Genomic DNA, 21199 nt, shown 5'->3' on the forward strand with positions numbered 1-21199 from the left:
ATGCTCAGATCCCCGACTTCCTGCTCTCAGATGACACCCAGTCCTTGATCTTCTGTGGCAGCCCTGGGTAGCACACCTGTGCTTACCTGGAGGCCCTTCATGTCCAGGGACATGGGTGAGGTTGAAGGGGTAGGGAAAGGGGATTGTACCCAAGGCAATGCTTACCTATAACTCCCAACAGCAGAGCCAGCAGCAGGTAAGGAGGAGAGTGGGGCCGGGAGGCAGGGTCCGGCATTGTGGAGGCCTGGGGACTCTGCAGTGTGCAAATGTGTGTGCTGGGGAGAATTGGCCTCTGTTCTGTAGAAAGGAAACCCTGCCTCCTTCCATGATTAAGAGGAAGTGCCTATGATGGGGTGACGTGGCTGTGAGGCAGCAGTCTGCTTCTAGATTGTGAAATAGAAGTCAGGCAGAAAAGGCCTCACTTGGTGAGGGGTCCTCTTCTCTTTTTCAGAGAGAGTGGAGAAGCCCAGTAGAAATAATGCTTCCCTTCTGCATGGGGCCTCTGCCCCCCCCCCCTCCAGTGGGCCCTCCCCTCATCTTGAGGCCCCAAATTGGGTGTAAAGATTACTGAAGTCAAATGGATCAATGTTTTCTTTTATAAATTGTGCTTTTCACATCTTATCTTAAAATGCCTCTTTTTAAAAAGAATTTTTTTAATGTTTTTATTTTTGAGACAGAGACAGATCGCAAGTGGGGGAGGAGCAGAGAGAGAGGGAGACACAGAATCCAAAGCAGGCTCCAGGCTCTGAGCTGTCAGCACAGAGCCTGACACGGGGCTCGAACTCACAGACTGTGAGATCATGACCTGAGCTGAAGTCGGACGCTCAACCGACTGAGCCACCCAGGCGCCCCAAAATGCCTCTTTTAAAAAAAAAAAAAAAAATTTAATGTTTATTTATTTTTGAGAGAGAGAGATAGAGTGGGAGCAGGGGAGGAGCAGCGAGAGAGGGAGACAGAATCTGAAGCAGGCTTCAGGCTCTGAGCTGTCAGCATGGAGCCCGACCCGAGACTCAAACTCGCGAACTACAGAGATCCCGACCTGAGCCAAAGTCGGACGTTTAACTGACTGAGCCACCCAGGCACCCTTTAAAATGCCTGTTCTAATCCAAGATCATTAACATTTAGGTTTGGGTTTTTTCCTACAGTTTCTTATAGAATTTTTATAGTCTTAGGCTTTAAATGTATGTCTATGATCCACCCGATCATATTAATTTGTCTTAGTATTTTTGTGTATATTCTACAGTAATGTTTGTATAAGTTAATATATTTTTAGATAATACCAAATTTTGTGTATGTTATAAGGAGACGGTCTTGATTCTCCTTCTCCACCTCCTCTTCCGTCTTCTTCCCCTTCTTCTCCTGCTCCTTCTTCTTCTCATTTTTTTTTCCTTGTCCTCCTCGTCCTCCTCATCCTCGTCCTTGTCCTTGTCCTCCTCCCCCTCCTCCTCCCCCTCCTTCTTCTCCTCGTCCTCCTCCTCCTTTTTCTTCCTCTTCTTTCCTTCCTCTTCTTTTAACATGAATATTGTTTCAACACCATTTGTTGAAAAGACTATCCTTTCCACATTGAATTGCTTTGGCACTTTTGACAAAACTCACTTGGCCAAAAATGTATTATTTATGGGTCTAATTCTTTTGTTTTTCATGCCAGGGAAAATTTTATTTTTTAATATTTAAACAAAGTATTATTAAACTGACATACAGTGCTCTATTAGTTTTAGGTGCACAACATAGTAATTAATTTGACAATTCTGTGCATCTTGCAACACTCACCATGGTAAATGTGGTCACCATCTGTCACCATACAATGTTATTCCAATACTGTTGACTGTATTTCCCTGTGCTATATGTTCATCCCTGTGACTTATAGGGCAGGGTAGTTTTTTTTTTCCAAAGTTTTATTTAAATTTTTGTTAGTTAACATACAGTGCAAGATTGGTTTCAGGAGTAGAATTCAGTGATTCATTAATTACATTTAACCCCCAGTGCTCATCAGAACAAGTGTCTTCCTTAATACCCAAAACCCATCTAGCTCACCCCAACCTACCTTCCTTCATCAACCCTGAGTTTGTTCTCTGTCATTAGGAGTTTCTCATGGCTTCATCCTCTCTCTTTTTCTTTGTTCTCTCCTCCCATATATGTTCATCAGTTTTGTTTTTTAAATTTCACATATGAGTGAAATCATGTGATATTTGTCTTTCTCCGACTGACTTCTTTTGCCTAGCGTAATATACCTAGTTCCAGCCATGTCATTGTAAATGGCAAGATTTCATCCTTTTTGATGACTGAGTAATATTCCTTTGTGTATGTATGTATGTATGTATGTATGTGTGGCATATATATGCTGCATCTTTTATGCTTGTATTTTTCATTTATTATATCAAGTATTTTGAAATTGATATTGAAGGATTTATTTTATTTTTTTTTCAATATATGAAATTTATTGTCAAATTGGTTTCCATACAACACCCAGTGCTCATCCCAACATGTGCCCTCCTCAATACCCATCACCCACCCTCCCCACCCTCCCACCCCCCATCAGCCCTCAGTTTGTTCTCAGTTTTTAAGAGTCTCTTATGCTTTGGCTCTCTCCCGCTCTAACCTCTTTTCTTTTTTTTTTTTTTTCCTTTCCTTCCCCTCCCCCATGGGTTCCTGTTAAAATTTTGAAGGATTTAACACAAATACAGGCTCCTTACCAGTTTATCAATCCCAGAAATAATAGAGGTTGAAGGAATAGAGGAGAAAATCTTTTCATATTTTGTATAGTTATTATAAATATTCTTGAATAGTTTATTACTCAAAAGCAGTTACTGAACTCCTTCTATACCTAGACTGTATGCTAGATTAACAGATACAGAGATGAATCAAAGAACAGTTCTATTCCCCAAAAGCATCACAGCCAGATGAGAAATTTCCAAGCTATACCACTATATTTCTCTATTGGCTCTTTGACAGTTGCAGGCAACCACATTACCCCTGGAGAAGTGGCACTTACACATCTGAGAGAGCTAAACAAATAGATTCAGTCGTGTGTTTGGCTCAAATCAGATAGTTATCATTGTGCTGACAGCAAGTTCCTTGCTCTGTATTTATTCCCTAAGTAACGTGATTAAAACCCTGTGTTTAATCACAGTATATCACAATTAAGAATCTTGTTCAATCCTATCTGTGGTCCCCTCAGGACTAAATGATCACTGAAATTTATGTAGCCACCTAGAAAGACAACTCTAAGAACCACATAAGTTTATTTACATCATAGTAACTAGCTCCATATCTGACTCCTGGTAGGTTTGACTAGTATTTGTTTCATTTTATTTAAAACTGTTCTGTAAAAAAAATTCAACTATTTCATAAGCACCTTAAAACCAGAGAAGCGTGAGAAAAGTTATCATCATTGAGTTTGGAACTTTTCATATATTGTCCCTAGACCTGTACTATATAGGAATACGTGGTAACCTGAGTAGGAATGTATTTATTCTTATTTAAAGCAAACAAAAAAAATCAGTTTATGAATTGGAGGCCTCTGACCACGCTGAAGAGTTACCTAACCTCACAGTGCAGGACCATGTTGAATAACATTTATAAATCTACTGATTCTGTTTGTGGTGAGCTAGGAAACTAACAGCTAAACTAAACTGTAAATTTAAACATTTTTCTTTGTTTTAACTCAAGTTCAAGTTAGTTAACACATAGTGCAGTATCGGGTTCAGGAGTAGAATTCAACGATTCATCACTTATATGCAACACCCATTGCTCATCCCAATGAGTGCCCTCCTTAATGCCCATTGCCCATTTAGCCCACCCCCACCCATATCCCCTCCAGCAAGCCTCAGTTTGTTCTCTATATTTAAGAATCTCTTATGGTTTGCCTTTATGTTTTCAACTTAGTTTATTTTTCCTTCCCTTCCCCATGTTATGTTGTGTTTTTAAAATTCCACCTATGTTTCTCTGACTGACTTATTTTGCTTAGCATAATACACTCTACCATCTACATTGTTGCAAATGGCAAGATTTCCTTCTATTGGCTTCCAAGTAATTTTCCATCGTATATATATACCACATCTTCTTTACCCATGCATAAGTTGATGGACCTTTGGGTTATTTCCATAATTTGGCTATTATTGATAGCACTGCTATAGACAATGGGGCGCATGTGCCCCTTCAAATCAGCATTTTTATATCCTTTGGATAAATACCTAGTAGTGCAATTTCTGGGTCGCAGGGTAGTTCTATTTTTAACTTTTTGAGGAAACTTCATACTGTTTTCTGGAGTGGCTGCACCAGCTTGCATTCCCACCAACAATGCAAACAAAAGAGATCCTCTTTCTCTGCATCCTCGCCAACATTTGTTGTTTCCTGACTGGTTAATTTTAGCTATTCTGACAGATGTGAGATGGTGTCTCACTGTGGTTTGATTGGTATTTCCCTGATGATGAGCGATGTTGAGCATCTTTTCATGTGTCTGTTAGTCATCTGGATGTGTTCTTTGGAAAAGTGTCTATTCATATTTCTTCCCATTTCTTCACTGGATTATTTGTTTTTTTGGGTGTGGAGTTTGGTGAGTTCTTTATAGATTTTGAATACTAACCCTTTATCTGATATGTCACTTGCAAATATCTACTCCTATTGCATCAGTTGCCTTTTAGTTTGGTTGACTTTTTTTTTTTTTTTTTTTTTGCTGTGCAGAAACATTTTATCTTGACAAGGTCCCAATAGTTCATTTTTGCTTTTGTTTTCTTTGCCCCAGAGACATGTCAAGTAAGAAGTTGCTGTGGCCAAGTCCAAAGAGACTGCTGCATGTTTTCTCCTACAGGAGTTTGATGGTTTTCTGTCTTACACTTAGGTCTTTCATCCATTTTGAGTTTATTTTTGTGCATGGTGTAAGAAAGTGGTCCAGGTTCATTCTTCTGCATGTCGCTTTTCAGTTTTCCCAGCACCACTTGCTGAAGAGACTGTCTTTTTTCCACTGAGTATTCTTTTCTGCTTTGTCAGAGATTAGTTGGCTATATATTCGTGGGTCCATTTATGGGTTCTCTATTCTGTTCCATTGATCTATGTGTCTGTTTCGGGCCAGTACCATACTGTCTTGATGACTACAGCATTGTGATACCTTGAAGTCTGGAATTGTGTTGCCTCCAGCTTTGGTTTTCTTTTTCAACACTACTTTGTCTATTTGGGGTCTTTTGTGGTTCCATACAGATTTTAGAATTGTTTGGTCTAGCTCTGAGAAGAATGCTGGTGTTATTTGATAGGGACTATATTGGATGTGTAGACTGCTTTGAGGAGTATAGTCATTTTAACAATATTTGTTTTTCCAATCCATGAGAATGGAATGTTTTTCCATTTCTTTATGTCTTCTTCAATTTCTTTCATAAGTATTCTATAATTTTCGGCATATAGATCCTTTACCTCTTTGGTTAGCTTTTTCCTAGGTATCTTATGATTTTTGATGCAATTGTAAATGGGATTGATTCCTTGATTTCTCTTTCTGCTGCTTCATTGTTGGTGTATAGAAATGCAACTGATTTCTGTATGTTGAGTTTATATCCTGTGACTTTGCTGAATTTATGTATCAGTTCTAGCAAATTTTGGGTGGTGTGTTTTTGGTTTTCCATGTAGATTATGATGGCATCTGTGAAGAGTGAAAGTTTGACTTCTTCCTTGCCAGTTTATCGCCTTTTATTTCTTTTTGTTGTCGGATTGGTGAGGCTAGGACTTCCAGTATTGTGTTGAGCACAGTGGTGAGAGTGGACATCCCTGTCGTGTTCCTGACCTTAGGGGGAAAGCTGTCAGGTTTTCCCAGCTGGGGATGATATTAGCTATAGGTCTTTCATATATGGCCGTATTGATGTTGAGTTATGTTCCTTCTATCTCTACTTTCCAGAGGTTTTTTTTTTTTTTTTTTTTTTTTTTTAAATCAGGAAAGGATGCTGTATTTTGTCAAATGCTTTTTCTGCATCTACTGAGAGGATCATGTGGTTCTTATCCTTTCTTTTATTAATGTGGTGTACCATGTTGATTGATTTGCAGATATTAAACCAGCCCTGCATTTCAGGAATCATTCCCACTTGATCAGGGGAATAATTCTTTGATGTATTGTTGGATTTAATTTGCTGGTATCTTGTTGAGAATTTTTGCATCCATCTTCATCAGAAACATTGGATGTAATTCTCCTTTTTAGTGGGGTCTTTGTCTGGTTGTGGAAACAAGGTAATGCTGGCCTCATAGAATGAGTGGAAGTTCTTCCATTTCTATTTTTTCGCAACAGTTTGAGAAGAATAGATATTAAATCTTTTTTAAATGTCTGGTAGAATTCCTCTGGGAAACCATCTGTCCCAGTTCTCTTGTTTGTTGAAAGGTTTTTGATTACTGATTCAATTTCTTTACTGGTTATGGGTGTGTTCAAATTTTCTATTTCTTCCTGTTTCAGTTGTGGTCATTTTACATGTTACTAGGAATTTATCCATTTCTTTCAGATCACCCAATTTGTTGACATATAATTGCTCATAATATTTTATTATAATTATATTTGTGTGGTGTTGATGGTGATCTCTCCTTTCATTCATGATTTTATTTATTGGGGTCCTTTCCTATTCCTTCTTGATAAGTCTGGCTAGGAGTTTATCAGTTTAGTTAATTGTTTCAAAGAACCGGCTTCTCATTGTGTTGATCTGTTCTACCATTTTTTAAAAAAAAATTCGGTATCATTGATTTCTGCTCTAATCTTTATTATTTCCCTTTTCTGATGTTTTTGGATGTTATTTGCTGTTCTTTTTCCAGCTCTTTTGAGTGTAAGTTTAGGTTGTGTATTTGAGACATTTCTTCCTTCTTTAGGATGGCCTGGATTGCAATATGCTTTCCTCTTATGACCACCTCTGTTACGTCCCAAAGGTCTTGACCTGTCTTGTTTTCATTTTCTTTGGTTTCCTTGTACTTTTCAACTTCCTCTTTAATTTCTTGGTTAACCCATTCATTCTTTAATAGGATGTTGTATAACCTCCATGTATTTGTGGTCTTTCCAATTTTTTTCTTGAACTTGATTACAAGTTTCAAAGCATTGTATTCTGGAAATATACACAGTATGACCTCGATCTTTTTGTACTTGTTGAAAGCTTATACCACATCTTCTTTATGCATTCACCAGTTGGTGGGCATTTGGGCTTTCTCCATAGCTTGGCTATTGTTGGTAATGCAGGGACATGTAGAGATAGACATGTAGCCCAATGGCAATAATACCTCATAAAAAGAATCACACCTTTATGGAGTGTTTGTTATGTGGCAAAATGGCTGTGCTGATTAAGTTCTCTATCATTTATCCTAAACATAAAAAACATATGAGATCCATACCATTCATTCATAACACACAGACACACACACATATTGCTCAGAAAAGTAAAGTTGGATAAAAGGTATAAATGGAAAGAGCACAACTTCACCAAAAATTAAAAACTTTTATTTTGTATTACTAAAGCTTGCAAATGGTAAGAATACTACTGCTGTGTGGACCACAACAGAGGAACTAGAGGCACTCTCCCATTGTGTGCCCAAGGAAATAGAGGAAAAAAAAAATCCCTTGTTGCAAAGCTGTATTACCCAAACAGCAGATAGAGCTTTGATACAATCCTGAGAAGAATCCATAAGTTGTAGCATATTACTATAATACATAACCATAGAGCCATGGAAAATTACTAAAATGGAGCTTCTTGAAGAAACCTCACACACTGTGTTGAGCATAAAAAAGAAAAGTTCTGGAGTGCTGTATATAGTACAACAGCATCTTTATAGAATTTTAAATATGCAAAGTTACATTGTATATCACTTAAGGATTTATAACATGCTGTAAAATTATAAAAGTAAATTTGAGAATGATAAACACCAAATTCAGGTAAGTGTTTTTAAAAGCAACAGAAGGCCATAACAGCGAAATGTTAATTTTTGCAAAGATAATGTAGTAGGACCAAGGATTTCTTGTATATTTCTTATAAATTTCAGAACCAAAATATGCTTATTCCATGTAGTGATTTCAAAATATATAGGTGTTAAAATCACATCATCCTTGCAGAAAGCGCTGCATAAAAGTAAAATGTGCTTGTCCAAATTATTGGAAGCAGAGCAAATGTCCATCAACAGATGAGCGAATAAAGAAAAGGTGGTCAATATATACAATGGAATATTATTCAGCCGTTAGAAAGAGTGAAATCTTGCCATATGCAACAGCATGGCTAGAGTTAGGGAGTCTATCACTAAAATAAATGTCAGTCAGAGAAAGACAAACATCACATGCTTTCTTTCAGTCATATGTGGAATCAAAGAAGCATAGACAAAAAAAAAAGTAAAAAAAAAAAAAAAAGAGTCAAACCAAAAAACAGGCTCGTAGCTATAGAGAACAAACTGATAGTTACCAGAGGGGAGGTAAGTGGGGAAGTGGGGGGATGGGTTAAGCAGACCAAGGGGATTAGGAGTTCACTTACATTTTGAACACTGAGTAATGTATAGAATTGCTGAATACTATTTTTGTACACCTGAAACTATAATAACACTGTATGTTAACTATACTGGAATTAACGTTTAAAAAAGAAAAGTAAAATGTGCTCTGAAAATGAAGTGCTGTTCCTGATCACAGACAGAATGGGAACCTTCTTTTCTTGACCCTCTTGATTGTCTTTGGGGCAGAGGCAGGGCCAGTGTGAAGCTCAGTGCATCAGGGTCTCTGGGTCCCTGAGACCAGGGTCCATCCTTGACTCTGCTCTGAAGAGAGTGGAACATCAGGACTCTGCTCCGAGAGAAGGAACATCAGGAGGGTGTGGGGAAGGGGGCATGTCCAGGATGGAAGGCGGGGGGTGGGGGGCAGGTTCTCCCCTATGTGAGCCTCTTGCACAGGATGGGAGGCAATGTATTGCAGTTCATGCAGGAACTGTAGGGAAATATTCATTCATTCATTCATTCATTTATTCATTCTTGTATTAATTCCCCAAATACTTATCGAGCACCTTCTATGAGGCAGGCCCTCTACAGGCCTACATCCATGGTGCACATCAGAAACCAGATGTGCCTACTCTTACACTCCACCTCCTCTGTCTGAGGTTCTGAACTCCACCCCACCCACATTCATCTTTGCCAGTAGCTAGAGCCTCCCAGTCCCTCGATGGGCTCCATTAGTAGATTTTAGCAATACTTTATTCATTCCAAAAATCAGTCCCATGAAAACTGACCTATATAATAGTATATGGGGGCACTCTTTGGAGTTTGGGGCTCAAAACTTTGACTTTAATCCCAACTCCCCACCTCAGACCCTCACCCAGGATTCCAAGGGACTTCATTTAAAAGCCTCCAAACCCAGGGCACTGCTGGATGGGTGAGAGCTGGAAGCCTCTGAGATTTCCAACAGAACTTTGGAGAAAACAAGAGTATTTCCAGCCTTTTCTTGAGACTAGATCCCCCTGGGAGGCACAGTGTGAAACAGTGGCCTTACCCTGGACTCCTCTTGCCAGCCCACGATGGTGACCATGACCTCTCTTCTTATGTACTAAGACCTGCCCCCAACTCACCTGTTACCGGCTCCGCCACCTGCAGATGTAGGTGACTATGAAACTCATCGCCAGCAGCACCTTGAAGCCCAGAAGGAATGCCACAAAGATGAGGCAGGCATCTCGGGACCTAAGTACCAATGGGCAGAAGGACACGGCAAAGGGGACACTGTGAGTTTAAATACCTCACTCCACTCAGGAGACAAAGGTGACCTAGTTGCTCAGAGCAGTGGAGGTGGGCTTACCTGAGCTTCCGATGGGCTTGTATGTGCCGTGTGCTTCCGCAGATAGTATGAGGCTGGCCTGGATGGGAGGTTGGGCCTCGTGCTGCACCTTACAGGTGAGCACCTGCTCGGACCCCGGCCCTGACACGTTCACCAAATGCAAGCTTTCCAGGGTGTAGGTCCCATCGCTATTCTGCTTGGATGTGAGTTGCTCAGCTCCCTCGATCGTATGGCAGTTCTCCGTCCAGGTGAGATGCACACTCTGTGGATAGAATCTCTGCACGAAGCAGGTGACAACCACCAAGTCTGAGGAGGGTGAAGACTGGGACACTGTCACTGTAGGGGGAACTGACACAGCCCAGAGAAAGCAGACAATCACTATAGGAAGGCCACTGTGGGAGCCTGGGAATTCTTTGACGATGGGTCATCTGCCCAGGGTCTGCCCCAGAGGAGGATCCAGGTACTTGTGAACAGATTCCTGCGTAGGTAAATGCATGGCTGAATGAGAGTGTGCTTTGAGTGAATGCATGCTTGATGCATGGTTGGAAGGAGGAATGCATGGATGAAAGAATGAATGGGCTTGATGAAAGCCTCCAAAACTTGCTCTCTCTCTCTCTCTCTTTTTTTTCCACTTTGGCCATGAAAGATGCAAAGATGAACATTAAATGCCATTTAAGAACCTACAAGTCAGTTGACTCACTCCATGACTTGATAATTCTAACATTTTAAGATTCACAGACTCTACATCTTTATGACTCCAAGATACTGAGATTTTACATAGGAAGGAACTAGGATTTGGAGAGGTTCCCCGTGTTGAGATTCCATCCAAATCCAGAGGATTATATGGAGTGTCTATGGCTTATGTCTGGAGTCAGGAAGCGGGCCAAAATAGATACAATGCATATTCTTGAGTTCAGGTTTGTCCTTAAACCTCAGAAAGGCCAGACAGACTTGTAGGCTCAGTTTAACAACTTTTTGGATCATTCCATGCACACATGTAGTTGCATTTAACCTACTTGAATATCTTTTGAGTTTGGAGTTTTTCTGGCCCTATGTTCATGTTGGTAGTTGGGTCATCATAAAGGGCATGGTCTGTCACATGGCTTCATTCAAGAGTGGGCACAGGGCCCAGACTGACAGAAGAGCCATGTATAGAATCCCAGCCTACAGGGTTGTTTGTGGATGAAGGGGCACAGTATCCAGTATCCAGTGTGTTATGATGATTTGGTACATGTTTCAGATTTTGAAAAATTTAGTTTTATAAACCAAAAGGATAGAGGTTGTCAGACTGTACTCACCATTCACAGACACATAGATGCCTGAACTAGACGTATACCCCACATCAGGATGCCCTCTTATCAACTTCACACAGTAATAGGTGCCCATATTCTTGGGCAACAATCACTGATGCAGATGGAATAGTCTGTTTGGTTGACCTCTGTGTTTCCACTTGGTTTACTAGGGGAAGTGACTTCCATTGAAACTGTAGGCCCATTCTCCCTGGACCACAAGACAGGCCCTGCTGGGGAGTGAGCAGACACGTTGCAGGCCAGGGTAACGATGTCTCCAGTTCTGACTGACAATGAACTCTTCAGCCTGGTTCATCTGGAACTCTTTACCTGAAATTTCCTGGAAAGAAACTTTGCAGCATTTCTCATGTTCTTTGTCTTGGTCCAAGATGTTCTGAGGGACTGGTTCTAGCTCAAGGTGGGGGTCTCATTACATACTCTTTTAGCGACATGTACTGGCACAGAAGGATGACAATTACAAATTGGGTTGCCATACAGGATGAGGGGAAGAGGACCAGTGTACAGAACGGGGTGGGTATCTTTCTTCTGCATCCTAATATGAGGATGGGCTGCAGCATGGCAGACACTGTAATAAACAAGGGAACTTGCCGAATAACAAATGGCCACAAACTTAATGATCTAAGAAAACACATACTCTTTCATAGTTCGTGTGAACCAGGATTTCAGACACAGCTCTATCGTGCACAGAGGGAAGTTGATGTGAGTCACAGGGAGAATGGCATGTACTAGTCTGAGGACCATCTGAGGCTATGAGAGGCTAGAAAAGAGGCCCGGAACAGACTGTCCTTAATACAGTTTGTAGCAACTTTATTTATAATTGCCAAGCTTGAAAGCAACCAGGATGACCTTCAGTAGTTGGATGGATAAGGAAATTGTGGTACATTCAGACAGTGGGATCTTATCCAGTGCTAGAAGAAATGAGCTGTCAAGCTCTGAAAAGATATGGAAGAACCTTAAATGCTCATTATTAATTGAAAAGATAAAGCCTGCACACTACGTGATGCCAAGTATATGACATTTTGGAAAAGGCAAAACTATGGACACAGTAAGTAAATACATCAGTGATTGTCAGGGGTTAGGGTGGGAAGAGAGAAATAGAACACAGAGGATTTCTAGGGCATCAAGATATAATACTGTATACTCTATAATATATAAAGGAGGATATCGCTATACATTAGTCCAAACTTATAGACTATACAATACCAAGAGTGAACCGTATTGAAAACTATGGACTTTGGATGTTAATGAAATATCAGTGCAGGTTCATTGTTTGTAATATATGTACCACTCTGGTGAAGGATATTGATAATAGGAGAGGCTGTGATGTGTGGGGTCAGGGAGCAGTATGAGAAATCAGCTGTACCTTCTGCTCCATTCTGGTGTGAACCTAAAACTGCTTTAAAATATGGTATCTATTTATAAGTAAAAGTCATTTCCATATCAAAGATCATCTAGATTTTCTTCTATGATAGCTTCTAAGTATTTTATAATTTTGTGTTTTCCATTATATTTATAAAGGCTGTTACATCTGTGTCTAGATTCAGTTTTTTTGCATATGGACGTCCAGATGTCCAACTGTCCCAGCAACATCTGTTGAAACGGCTACTTTTGCTCCTTCCCCAATGATCATTTTGCTGTATTTATGTGGGTGTTATTTCTGGGCTTTCCATTCTATTACATGGATCTGTGTGACTATTATCTCACCAATGCAGTGTTTCAATAACTGGAGATTTCTAGTAAGTCTTGTAATCAAGTGGTGTCAGACTTCTGACTTTGCTCTTCTCTAGCATTGTGTGGCTATTCCGGATCTTTAATGCCTCCATATAAACTTTAGAATCCGTTTGTCAATACTCATAAGATAGTTTTCTGGTATTTTTATCTGGATTACAGTTAATTCATAGATGAAATCGTGAAGAACTTGCATTCTAACAATATGGGTCTTTCTATCCATGAACATGGCATGTGTCTTTGCTTATTTAGTTCTTTTTTTGTTGCTTAGAGTGAGGTGTTTTGTTTTGTTTTGTTTTGTTTTGTTTTGTTTTTAATGTTGGCTTCATCCCCAGCACAGAGCCCAGTTCAGGGCTTGAACTCACAACCCTGAGGTCAAGACCAGATATGAGATCAAGAGTGTAAAATTTAACCAACTGAGCCACCTAGGCACTTCTGAGAGCTGTAGGGTTTTTTGCAGATGCTTTTAATCAAGTTGAGGAAATTCCCTCCTATTTCTAGTTTGCTGAGAGTTTTCATCACTAATGGGTGTTGGATTTGTCAAATACTTTGTCTGCATCAATTGTTATCATCATGCAATTTTTCTTCTTCAGCCTGTTGTTGTGATGGGTTAGAATGATTGATTTTCAAATGTTGGAACAGCTTTGTATGCCCAGGATAAATCCTACTTAGTCACATATACATAGCTTTACACTTTGTGAAATTCTGTTTGCCGACACTCGGTTGAGAATTCTTGCATTTAGAATCATGGGAGATATTGGTTGGTAGTTTTCTTTTTTTATGTACAGTCTATGAGGTTTTGCTATTGAAATACTAATGGCCTCATCAAATGAGGACGGAAATGTTTCCTCCTCTGTTTTCTGGAGACGACTGTATAAAATTGGTATTAATTCATTTTTAAAAGTTTGCTAACTGGGCCTGAGTGTCTCAGATATATTACTCATTCCTAAAACATCCAAACTTTATTCCTCCTTCCTTCTACTAAGATAATGGTCTTGGTTTCCTCTTTCATCTGATCTAACCCCCTGCAGCCATCTGCTCTATCAGAACTCAAGTCCTCTGCCCAGATAGATCAATGGCCTTAGGGAAGAGACTTCACATGCTTGCTTAGCAAGCAAAGGCAGAACTACTCAGTGAGAACTACTCAGTGAGAACTTAGCAGAACTCTCAGTGAGAACTACTCAGAACCTGCGGGGTTCAGCTCCCGTCACTTACCTGGTGAGACCTAGTGACCACTTCCAGCTAACGTTCCCTGAGCACACAGACCTCTGCCAATTTGTAACAGTGATTCTCTTCGGGTGAAGCATTTGTGGATCCTTTCCTTGCTTCATAATTTCATGTTTTCCAACATGTTTTTCTCCATTGAGAGGTGGCGTCTGTGTAGTGGTAATAAGTGTAAAACTCAGGTTTTACATTTCCAATATGGTTCACTCTTGGTATTGTATCCTAGGGGTTAAGGGATGAGAGCTCTCAGGTGTGCTGTGTTGAGCCCTGTAACCATGGGAGGTGTGTCCATTATCTGAACAAAAAGGTCTGGAACAGATGTGACCACTGGGAGATTTTGTGAGCTGAGGACCATTCCAACTTAGTTCTGTAATTTCTGGCTGGGAAAGAGAAAACCCTCCCCCAAGAAATTCTAGGGAAACAGGTAAGGAGAACAGTAAAGAGGCATGGAAGAACCCCCACCAAATATACCTGAGACCCCACTCACCTGTGAATCCCGCAGCAGAGTCAGCAGCAGGGATGGCAGAGAAGGGCAGCATAGGGAAGAAGGGACAGACATCATGGTGGACCTTGGAGCCTTCTCTGTCTGAGTGTTGTCCTGGAGAGGCCTGGGACTCTGTGCTTCGAGAAGAGAAGACACTCCCTGCTTCTGTGATGTCAGAGGAAGGGGATTGTGATGAGAGGAAAGACCATGGGACTGTAACACTTTTTCTTCGAGATTATCAGTTGAGCAGACAAGGTGGTTACAAGCTGAGCAATTGCTACTGGAAATGTTTGGGGTTTCCAGAGTTAAGATCATGACACCCACAGGCTTGGCCTCATTCTGAGCCTTGTCCCATCTGAGGTTCTCACCAACCCACAGCCCTGCCAATTTTAGAGGCTTCAGAGACAAGGTGTGGGGAAGAGGTTAGAGTTTCGGACATGGCAATGGTTTGTGCTTTAGAGGAGAGACCACAAGAAGGTGGGGCTCAGGGAACACTCTCCAAGAGGGAAAGCAACATACCTAGAAACACACCCAGGAAGGTGAGGGCTGCCTTTGCTGTCTGTTCTGGGTCCTGGGCCAGCTCGGAAGGAAGGGAGTGGAGGAATTCAAGAAATGCTCTCAGAAAGAGAAAGGAACCAGCATGCTGGCCTCCGTCTCTCTCACCTCTGGAATGAGCTATACCCAAGCACCTAGGTTGTGTTTGGGGACTCTTCTAAGTCCACACTCAGCTGGTGACCCTTTAATGTCCATGAGCCCATAGTCATGCACTGACGGCTAGGGCTATTTTGCTACTGCTTCCTTGTGAGCCCTGCCTCCTCTTAGGGATATACAGGATGTTAAGGCCAGGAGGGGTGGTGGAGGAAGAGGCGAATGCCAGGCAGGCCCAAACTGCCTATAGGAGATGCCAAGACTCCCCTCCACCAGTGATGTCACCATTGTATCACATTTTTCTGGAAGGACGAATTCCATGCTGTGAAGCTATCCATGCCCCTGCTGAGAGTTGGACAGAATCTTTCCCCCAGTCGCCAGCATCTCTCCCTTCCCCCCACGTCCAGGAGACTTCACACCTTCCATCAGACTCTAAACTCTTCAGAGACTGGGATTTTTAGTGCCTTGATGGTCAAGAGCACTGGCTTTGCAGCCAGATGCAGTCAAGCTCCCAATCCTGAATCCACTTCTTGGTGATTGAGCTATACATCCTTTGACTTTGAAATTTTCATTTGTATGGCTCAAACATCCCAAACTGAGTTCATAGTCTGCTCTCAGACATTCTCTTCTCCCCTTCCACCATGTTCAGTATGTGGCACATCCTCTACCCATTTGGTCAAACCAAGAAGGGACCCATGCTCTACACCCTCACTTGTCCACTCTTGTCTGCCTGCTCGAGGCCCTGCTGGTTTTACCTCCTAAACACCTGTGGAATCTGTTTCTCCATCACCATCATCTCTTGCCCGAATGAAAACTGTTACTTCCTAAATGGCCACCCCCATCTTGTTTTGCCCGGTGTCAGCTCTGCCTTCTCCTTCATCCAAGGTGGTCTTCTACGACACAGATCTGATTATACCCCTTTCCTGCATAAGGAGTTTTGTGGTTTCTCATTGCTCTTGTATAGTCAGAGTGCTTGGTATTTTGTAAATGGTAATGGTGTATAGCATATGGTATATTGTATATGGCATGAGGTATATGGTATATGGACTACGCCTTGTAGTGTATGGTATATGATATGCGGTCCATCCTTCCATGACTGCCTTGGCCCCTAGAGTCAAAAGGCTTCCCACCTTTACTGGTATCAACGACCACCTCTTTGTTCCACACGGGAAACAGTTACTAAGATGAATATTAACAGGCGGGTCTTTTCAGGGAGTACTTTCAGGACCGAACGCGTGGAAGGGAGGAGAAGGGAGTAGGAATGTGTAAAAGAAGTTGAGCTGCCGTGAGGTCCCAATGAAGATTCAGCCGATCTCCTATGTGATCTGGTGCTAGGATGTGATTTCAGAGTTATCCTGAGCTGGGGTGAGCGGGCTGGGCCTCTATATCCCCATGTTGAGGAGCCACTGGATGTGGCAGGTTACCAGGCATGACCTGGGGCAAGGTGGCTCTCCTCAGCTGAGGCCATCTCAGAGAGGGTCACAGCCCAGGGCCACCTCCTGAGACCTGGTGCATCACAGCATCCACCTTGCTCTGCAGAGCCCCTTCCAACTCTGTTCCTTGACCTCAGCACATGGATAAACCCCCCTCCCCCCCACACACTGAGGTCCTTAGAACTACCCCACTCATCCAGGGGCCTAGGGGTCTCTGAGCACACCTGGACGAACTGGGCTTTACCACTTGGAAAAGTTTAGGATGAATGTCATGGGGGACTGAGAAGTAGCTCCTTCTGGGATCTCTGAGTGCCTGGCCCTGGAGTGAGCTGTGGCAGAGGACAGAGGAAGGAGGAGAAGAAACCTCAGACCTGAAGGGAGATAAAACCTGGATATGAACATAAAATCCCCCCACCACTCATTTCCTTGCAGTGTCCCCCAATGGGGTGCAAAAGGAAGATAGCTGAGGACAAGATGTTAAAGTTTTTTTTTATTGGACTCAATTTTGTGAAACAGTTTTACATTTAGAAAAAACTTGGAACAATCATACAGAGTTTCAATATACAGCTGCACGCAGTTTCCCCTCTTATTAATGTCTTACAGTAATCTGGTATATCTGTTATAACTTAATGAACCAATATTGGTACATTATTATTAAGCAAAGTCCATAATTTTTCTAGATTTTACTTGACTTGGGCTACTAGAAGAAAACACTGTAAACTAGATGCCTTGAACAACAGAAACTTATTTCTCACTGTTAAGGAGGCTGGAAGTCTGAGATCAGGGTGCCAAGATCATTGGGTTGGGATGTGTGTTTGCCACAATAGCAAAGCAGGTGGTTATGTAGTGTCCTGGTTTCCCGCGATAAACCTGCGTGACATTGTACAAAAGTGAAGAAATGGCAAAAGGGAATGGGCACAAAGCTGAAAGTGCACAGGAGAAAGGAGAAAAGATGAGGTTAGAGGTCAAGTTCAAACTGAATGTGAGAGGGGTTCATGAAGCCATGGCGGCCTTCATGGGAATGCTGCCGGGAATACCGTTGCCCGAGTCTAGATATGCACCCAGAGGAGCAGAGTGAAGATAAACTTACACGTACCTGAGGAGGTGGGGCTGGGGGTGGGGACGGGGACAGGGACAGGGAATGTCCCGGAGGGAGTGACACCAGCATATATTCACATTAATATTGTAAAGATATCGCAGCATTGGAAGTGCAAGGGATGGAATGTTAGAAACTGATCCCAACTGAGAAAGGAGTGAGACTGTGGTTAGAAGAAGGCAAGCCCTCTGCAAACTACTCTTGATAAGTCTTTACAAAAGATAAAACATTTCCCTTTTCAACATTTCTAATGTTTGCAGTCACCCCATACCAAATGAATAACAGCCTTACTTTTCTTTTTTCATGTCCTTATACATTCCTAACTGATAGTTGGAGGGCTTCTAATGTGTTGAAAGAAGTTTTTAAAGGTCGCAGAAAAATTTACTTTTCCCCTCTGATTATTGAGATCACTTCGCTTGCTTTCAGCGGCGCTGTCATTGCCTGAGTCCTGCGTCACTGTGCAAAGTGAGCACTGTCTCCATTTATTGTGTCAGCTGATCTTAAGTTCTAGGGAAACAACTCAGTTTGGGTTTGAGCTGTGAAAACACACAGTGAGAGACAGGAATTGGTATTTTATGTGGGTGGTTTAAGGAAGGTGCTTTTCATAAAGTGACTGGTCAGCAGAGCTTGAAAGGGGGAGAGACCGAGCCGTGCACATCTGTAGGGGGAAGAAGCACAGAAGGGAGACAATTTGACCTCCATTTCCAAAGGGTCACTGTGGCGGAACCCGGAGAGTCTGTTAGGCACGTGGCAATGGCCCAGGAAGGGATGCTGGTGGCCGGGACCAGGGGGCAGCCTGGGAGCGAGCAGTGTGCAGGTGCTGGGTGGAGCTCCCTGGTGGACGGAAGGAGGCTTGCACTCGCTCCTGAGAGCTTTCCAGGAATTTTGCAAGCTAGTTGTTCCACGGTTGGCAGCTTGAAATTGGCTGCATTGGGAGTCGTAGACAACACAGAAGTGGACAAGCACTACAAATTGGGCTTCTTTTTCTTTCCGAACGTGGATTGTTGAACATTTACCATGTCACCACTGGACATAGCATTATGAAGGCAGAATTGAACACGGGGTATAAAGAAGGAAACCAGGGAAGGGTCCAGGTTTCTGGACTGCCAGCACCTATACATGAGCGGGGGGATCAGGAAAGATGAGGCTGAGTGGAGAGCTGGTGTCCCCATCACAGGGAGAGGAGGGAAACTTCTCTCTACTTTGAGTAGAAGGACATGTAGGCAAAGGGGAAGGAGAATCATTTCCCTTCTTCCACGCAAGATGGGATTCATCTGCATTTAGGAGGCATTGGAAAACCTCACTGAGGCTGGCGAGTCTGGGGGTTGGCAGGAGGCCCATGAGAGCATGGCCTTGAGTGTGTACTTAATGGCCATGGTCCCCAGGAAATGGATGAGAGATAGCCTGGTACACGTACACGTGACTTGTTTCTCACATTCTAGGAAGATACCCATGTGTCAGTTTCCAGAGCACGTTCCCATGGCCCCTGCTCAGGACCAGCTATGAAGACCAGCTCTGGGGGCATCAAGGACTGGGACAGGAGCAGCAGGAACTGTGGGCAGGTGAGTCTCTGGGGAAGCAGGCATCTGGGGCAGGGTTGTGGAAGCTTCTAGTTGTTCCTTGTCTTAGGCTGGGCCCCTCAGGGAAGGAAGGAGGCAGCAGAGACCGAGGATGGCACGTAGCAGTGGGGGAAAGAAGGAGCCGTGGACCCATGTTCACATTTGATTATCTGCTCATCATTCCAGAAATGTTCTCCACGTGTCTCCTATGTCCTTGGTGCTATTTTCCTCCTGGGTCACCTGTAGTGACAGGACAGGCGGTCCCTGACATGGACTGTGCCTCCTCAACCTTCCTCCCTAGGTCCTGATCCCCCTTCCCCATCCTCTCCAGTCTGTCCCACGGAGGGTCAGAGCGGGAGCCATCCTCAGAGCAGCCAGCGGGCACTTGTCAGCATTCCTCTAAATGTGGACACCTTGCACCCAAATAATCTAGAGATGGTCTCCACGGGGTTTCCCACCATCCAGCCCCTCTACCCACTTCCTTCCAAGAAGCCCTAGGACTCTGTACACTTCCTTTGACAGCCCTTGACCCCACCCACTTCCTGCAGGACCCCCACAGTCTTCTTGGGAGCTGGGAACCTCTCGGAACAATCCCTGAGGCTCCAGAGGGTGTGGACGGAGATGTGTCACCTGCTCTTTACTCCAGGTGGGCGCTGACCCTGTATGACCTGTGGGCTGCCCCTTCCACTGACCTGACTCCTTTTAGGACTGACCTGGCTCTGTCCTCCTTGTCCATGACTCACAGTCAATCCATTGCTTCCTGTGGCCATAGATGGCAGAGACAAAGACGAGCAGCAGCAGCTTGGGGCCCAGGGAGAGAGCCACCAAGAGTGAAGGAGAGAGTTCTAGGTCTGGAAATGAAGGGACAGGAGGCAGCATCAGAGAGGGATCCAGAAGTCTACTCCCAGGGGCCTCCACTTACCCCAACCGAGGGAACCTGGGTCCATCAATGGTCTGAAGCTCATGAATTTCCCCTGTGAGAGCCTCGAGGCAGAATTCAGGGTAAGAAGTACTCCCTTTCACTCACCTTTTCCTGGGCTGCCAGCTCTCCTTCCTGAGGGAAGACATGGGGACAATGAGAACTCAACAACATGCAAGTGAGCTTTACTGACTTGTTCCCCACACCCGATGGGGCAGGTCTGACACTCTCTTTCTGAGGAGGGAACAGGCTCATAGTTTACGGAGGGTCACAAGATGAGTGGGAAATCACTCACTGCTGTCCCGTAGGGTGAATCTGTGACCTTGTTTTTGGACCAGGACATGTCCAACCTTTCAGGGTCATAGCAACGAATATCAGCCCAGCCTCGAGTACAGTGAGGACAATGTCATGGTGAATGAGGTGCAAGGCTGTCCTGCTTTCTTCCACGCACGGGCCTCGATGACCCCGTGTTCTCACATGTTGAAGGAGCCCTCAGGGTGACCTGACCTCACAAGACCTGCTGCCTGGACAACACCCTAGAGAGGTAAGAAATGGGGCTTCAAACACCATCCAGCCCACCCAGACCCCGGTGCCAACATCAGGGAACATCTTTCTGTTGCACATAGATCATTGTTCTGGATGCATAGCTTCAGATTCTTTGCCTTTTTATAATGATTGCTTTTTGCTCTTAGATTTACATCAAGAAGTTCCAGTAAGTTTTTGAAATATACAGAATAATCTTTGAGGAAGAGGCAGAGACACCATTTTTACCCCTGGCATGTTGGCAGATGGTGGGTCCTAGCTGGGTGGCCCTCTGATCTTATACTCAGTTGAAAGAGGTGCATTGCCCATGTTTGCACCTGCTTCTAGAGGGCAGCCTGCAGCAGAGGCCTGGAGGAAGAGCGGGTACAGAGGTTTCGCCCCTCCGCTCCATTTTAAAAAGTCAAAAATAGCATCTGGCTCGTCCAAGTATGACTCTTCTGTGCTGCCTTGTGTTCACTATCTCCCTTTGCCAGTCTTGCCTCCTTCCCTGTCTCACATGCACGTGAA

General features: G+C 43.3%; 2 protein-coding genes across 3 annotated transcripts in view; both read right to left on the reverse strand.

Annotated features, from left to right (window-relative positions):
- The window catches only part of LOC125936750 (signal-regulatory protein beta-1-like), a 140189-nt gene that overhangs the window by 108749 nt on the left and 10241 nt on the right, over window positions 1-21199 (reverse strand). Inside the window, exons 3-4 of the mRNA XM_049651038.1 lie at window positions 20258-20284; window positions 19944-20081 (exon numbers count right to left, since the gene is read on the reverse strand). Of these exons, the coding sequence (XP_049506995.1) occupies window positions 19944-20081; window positions 20258-20284 (165 nt within the window). The remainder of the gene's footprint in view (window positions 1-19943; window positions 20082-20257; window positions 20285-21199) is intronic.
- LOC125936752 (signal-regulatory protein beta-1-like) overlaps window positions 1-21199 on the reverse strand; it is a 52300-nt gene that overhangs the window by 20937 nt on the left and 10164 nt on the right. The window contains exon 1 of one of the 2 annotated variants that reach the window (XM_049651040.1): window positions 166-385. The exons of the other annotated variant lie outside the window; for it this stretch is intronic. Coding sequence (XP_049506997.1) covers window positions 166-235 — 70 coding nt within the window. The 5' untranslated portion in view covers window positions 236-385. Of the gene's footprint in view, window positions 1-165; window positions 386-21199 lie in introns of those variants that run through there. 2 annotated transcript variants of the gene reach the window in all.

The sequence above is a fragment of the Panthera uncia genome (genome assembly GCF_023721935.1).
Source record: "Panthera uncia isolate 11264 chromosome A3 unlocalized genomic scaffold, Puncia_PCG_1.0 HiC_scaffold_11, whole genome shotgun sequence".
In the NCBI taxonomy this organism is placed as follows: domain Eukaryota; kingdom Metazoa; phylum Chordata; class Mammalia; order Carnivora; family Felidae; genus Panthera; species Panthera uncia.